Raw genomic sequence first — 4,526 nt, 5'->3', positions numbered from 1 at the left:
ACCCCCCCTTGCCTTGGACCCTGCTGAGGATTCCCCTGCTCAGTGCTGTGTGAGAACGTCCCCCACTCCCCACCAGGCCCTGCCCGTGGTCCCCTCTCATGTCTGAAACCCTCATCCCCCTCCCCAGCCCTGCTCAAGGCCCCCTCAGCCCTGAGGCCTCCCTGGGGACCCCACCAGGCCCATGGAGGGACCCCCACCCAGGCCCTGCTCAAGGTCCTCCTCAACCCTTGCTCCTGCGGGTCCCCCCACAGGGCCTGTCCCGGGACCCCCTGGGCCCTGCTCAGGGTCCCCCATCAACTCTCAGCCCTCTCTGCTCCTCACTCCTGCCTGGCTACCCTCCCTCCAACTCCAGGAGGAATTTACCACCAGGAAGTTCCACCTCAAGATGAGGAAGAACTTCTGTCCTGTGAGGGTGGCAGAGCCCTGGGACAGGCTGCCCAGAGAGGCTGTGGAGCCTCCTTCTCTGGAGACTTTCCAGACCTGTCTGGATGCTTTTCTGAGCGACCTGCCCTGGTTTTGGGGCCTGCCCTGGCAGGGGGGTTGGACTCGATGACCTTTGGGGGTCCCTTCCAGCCCGGAACACTCTGGGATTCACCCCCAGGGCCTCCCAAGGACTCCAGGCCCCGCTGGGGACCCTCCCCCCACCCCGGGACCCCCCCCCCAACCCCACCCCCACCTCAGGCTGAGCACCCACCTCCCCACCGGGCCCATCCCTCGCGCGGCCCCTTTAAGAGCGCGCGGCCCCGCGCCTGCGCGCGCCCGCCGCTCCCGCCCCGCCCCCCGCGGTGACACCGAGCAGGAAGCGCGCGGCGCGGGCAGAGCGGGAGCGGCCGCCGGAGCCAGCGCCGCCGCCATGAACGGCAAAGGCAAGGACCGGACCGGACCGGGCCGGACCGGACCGGACCGGACCGGGCGGGGCGGGGCGGGGCTGGGCTGGGCTGGGCTGGGCTGGGCTGGGCTGGGCTGGGCTGGGCTGGGCTGGGCCGGGCGGGACCCCCCGGGACCCCTCGCCCCCCCCCCCCCCCCCCCGGCAGCGCCCCCCGGGACGCGGCGCCTTTAAGGGCGGCGCCGCAGCGCGTGACCGCGCGAGCGGGCCGGGGCCGCGCGGCCAATGGGAGCGTTGGGGGGGGGGGGGGGGTGGGGCGGGAGCGCGGGTCGCCATGGCAACGGGCGCCTCGGCTCGGGCTTAACCCTGTGAGCGCCGGGGAGCGGGACACGGGGCCCGCCCCGTGACGTGGGGGGGAACCCACGCGTGACGTCACGTGTCGTCATTCGGTGCAGGGAGGGCGAGCTGAGGGGGGGGAGATCCCCCCCCCCTGCTGGCGTGTGGGATCCCCCCGGTGGCATAAGGGGCCCCCCGTAGGTTTCAGGGGGAGCTGGAGTGGAAGAGACCCTCCCCCCACGAGGCAAGGAGGACCCCGTTAGATATGGGGGCCGTTCAGGTGGGGGAGACCCCCCCCTTGTGTGACGTAGGGGATCCCTCGGCTGACGTCAGAAGGGACCCATTGTATGGCAGGGTGTGGAGACCCCCTGGGTCATGTAACGGGGGGAACCCCCCCCCCGGGGAGGGGGGGCCTGTGGGGGAGACCCCCTGTGCCACGGGGGGGGACGCTGCTGCTCGTGGGGCAGCGGGGGTGTCCCTGGGGGACGGCAGGGACCCCCTGGGTGACACTGGAGCCCACGGGGGGCGAAACCCCTTCGTTACAGGAGGGGGACCCCGAGGTGGGACCCCCCTGCACTTAGGACTTGGATCAGGGGCACCCCCCGGGGAGACCCCCCGTGGGCAGCCAGAGGGGTTGGGACCCCCAGAAAGGCCCAGGCTGGGGGGGCACGTTGTGGCGGGGGGGGGGGGGATCGTGGGACAAACGCTCCCGGTGCTGCCTCAGTTTGTCCCCAAAACCCCGAGAGGCCCCGGGCGGGGTCGGGTCCGGGGCTGGTTTGTTTTGGTTTCGGTTTAAGAACCGAGGCTCGGGCCTCGCAGCGCCGGGCGCGCGCTTTCCTGCCGGGCACGCGCGTTTTCCTGCCGGGCACGCGCTTTCCTGCCGCCCCGGGGGGTTGGAGCTGCGGGCTCGAGGCCCGAGGGGGTCACTGAAAGGTTTAGAGGTGAAGCCGTATGAGGAGCAGGGCCTGGAGGAGACTGAGGGGAGACCTCATGGCAGCCACTGCTTCCTCGGCAGGGAAGGAGGAGGAGGAGGCACTGACCTCTTCTCTCTGGTGACCAACGATAGGACTCGAGGGAATGGCAGGAAGATGAGCAGGGGGAGGTTCAGGTTGGACATTAGGAAGGGATTCTTCACCCGGAGGGGTGGAGCACTGGAAGAGGCTCCCCAGGAGGCAGGAATGGCACCGGGGTGACAATATTCAAGAAGCCTTTGGACAACACCCTCAGGGACGTGGTGTGAACTTTGGGGTTGTCCCGTTCTGGGGCTGGAGTTGGACTCGGTGATCCAGGCTGTCAGGGGAGGTGGTTGAGCCACCATCCCCGGAGACATCTGGACAGACAGATGTGGTGCCAGGGGACAGGGTTTAGTGGTGGACGTGGCAGAGCTGGGGTGGTGGTTGGACTTGATGATCTTGAAGGTCCTTTCCAACCGGAGCGATCCTGTGAACTGCGCACGGCTCCAGGGGCAGGTACCCCCTTCTGCTCACGTGATAATTAGCAATGGGGGCTTTCCAAAGAGGCCCTGCCAGGGCTGAGCTCTCCTCTCCTGCAGGACAATATCCCACCCAGCCGTCCTTCCCAGTCCAGTCTCCAGCCAACGCCGCCGTCTACCCCCAGACGATGCCGCTTCCGCAGCCTCCGCCCTACACCGACGCACCTCCTGCCTACTCTGAGGTAGGCAGGATGCTTTGCTGAAGGTTTCATTTTCTTCTGGGGTCCCTCCCAAATTAAAAAAAAATCTCCGATGAAGTTGATAGCTGCAGGGTTGTTGTGTTCCTGGAGGTCAGCAGGTCTGTTGGTCAGCAGTGGATCCCCAGATTCTCTTTCCTGAGATCTGCATCATCCACTCAAAGTGGATCATTGTTCAAAGCTTCCCCTTGAGTTCAGGTGACGAATGTTGCTCACCTGCAGCCCTAAGACACAGCTATGACAATGTCTCTGTGTTGAAGTGGGGGAAAACTGTCCCCAGCAGTGGGGAAAAATGTCCTTTCACTGTGTGCCAGCATAAACACTTGGGAGGGGATTCCCTTGTGCGAGCAGGAGGGGGAAAGTCTGCGTTGGGGCTGGTGCTTAGGCAAATAATATGGAATAACCACCTGGGGGCAGGGAATGACAAGTCTCTCAACTGGCTCCCACGGCTTTTCTCCCCCAGCTTTACCGCCCCAGCTTCGTGCCTCTGGGCGCTGCCACCGTTCCCACCATGTCTGCGGCCTACCCGGGCGCCTCCGTCTTCCTGCCCGTGGCCCAGTCGGTGGCCGTGGGCCCCATCGGCTCCTCGGTCCCCATGGCCTATTATCCCGTGGGACCGGTTTATCCCCCGGGCTCGACAGTCCTTGTGGAAGGAGGCTTTGATGCTGGAGCAAGGTTTGGGGCTGGTGGAACCCCCAGCATCCCTGTAAGTATAAACGGATCCTCAGACCCCACGTGCTTCAGCCTCAGAGCTCTGCAGACTGTTGTGGGGGAGAAGTTGTGCTTTGTTTTCTGAGGAAAACGTGTTTCTTACCCAGGGGTCCATCACCTGGGAGCAGAGCGGGCTCTTCCAGGCACGGAGGGTTTGCTGTCCCTGCCTGCCTGTGGCTCTGGGCTGGGCTGGCAGGTGGTTCTGGCTCACAGCAAAACCCCCTGTGAGCCCCGATTCAGCCTGGGGGCCGTGGGGTGACGGGCAGTGGGACTGCTCGGGGACCTGGCCCCAAACACAGCCTTGGCCTCTTCCCATGCTCGGGTGGAGCTGTGGAAGGTTCCTACTTCCCTGGACTTTCCAGGGCCAAGTGAAGACCTTGTTCCCTAGCTCATGGGCTCCCTCTGCACGGGCAAAGAGCCAGGGGGGCTGTGGGCTCTGAGCAGAGAGGGCAGGGACGGGGAACCCAGCATTTCCCATTAGCTCCGGGATCCTCAGGCTTTGCTGGGTGGCAAGGTGACAGGGACATCGACTGGGAGGTTCCTGGGACCCTGCAGCCCCACCGTGGCTTTGTGCCAGCTCCCATCCTGGCACTGCCCTCAGCTAATCCCCCCCATTCTCCCTTCTGTCCTGCAGCCCCCCCCTCCTGGCTGTCCCCCCAACGCTGCCCAGCTGGCTGTCATGCAGGGAGCCAACGTCCTGGTGACGCAGCGGAAGGGAAACTTCTTCCTGGGAGGCTCAGACGGCGGCTACACTATCTGGTGAAGGAGGAAGGCGAGGGGGGGAGAGGGGGGGGCTACCTTTGTGTAAGGACAGACATCACACACTGTCAGCACTTCTCACCATGTCACTGCTTTCGTCCATATTAACCTGAAGCTGCAGCTGAAGCCCACGGTGAGGAGGTGTCTTCCTGGTTTGGTGCCCAGCCCTGCAGGCGCTTCCAAGGGAAACAAGGAACCCTGTTAG

The 4,526-nt window shown here is 65.3% G+C and overlaps 1 protein-coding gene across 1 annotated transcript; it reads left to right on the top strand.

Moving 5' to 3' along the window:
* The first annotated feature begins 787 nt into the window (after positions 1 to 787).
* DAZAP2 (DAZ associated protein 2) lies at positions 788 to 4,526 on the top strand. Its single transcript, XM_051641433.1, has 4 exons — positions 788 to 866; positions 2,715 to 2,836; positions 3,315 to 3,557; positions 4,197 to 4,526. Exons 1-4 carry the CDS (start codon positions 854 to 856, stop codon positions 4,323 to 4,325), a joined length of 507 nt encoding a protein of 168 aa, XP_051497393.1. The 5' UTR covers positions 788 to 853; the 3' UTR covers positions 4,326 to 4,526.

This window comes from Apus apus, chromosome 28, assembly GCF_020740795.1.
Source record: "Apus apus isolate bApuApu2 chromosome 28, bApuApu2.pri.cur, whole genome shotgun sequence".
Lineage (NCBI taxonomy): Eukaryota > Metazoa > Chordata > Aves > Apodiformes > Apodidae > Apus > Apus apus.
The sequence above is the reverse complement of the archived record's forward strand: the minus strand, read 5'-3'. Positions and strand labels throughout refer to the sequence as shown.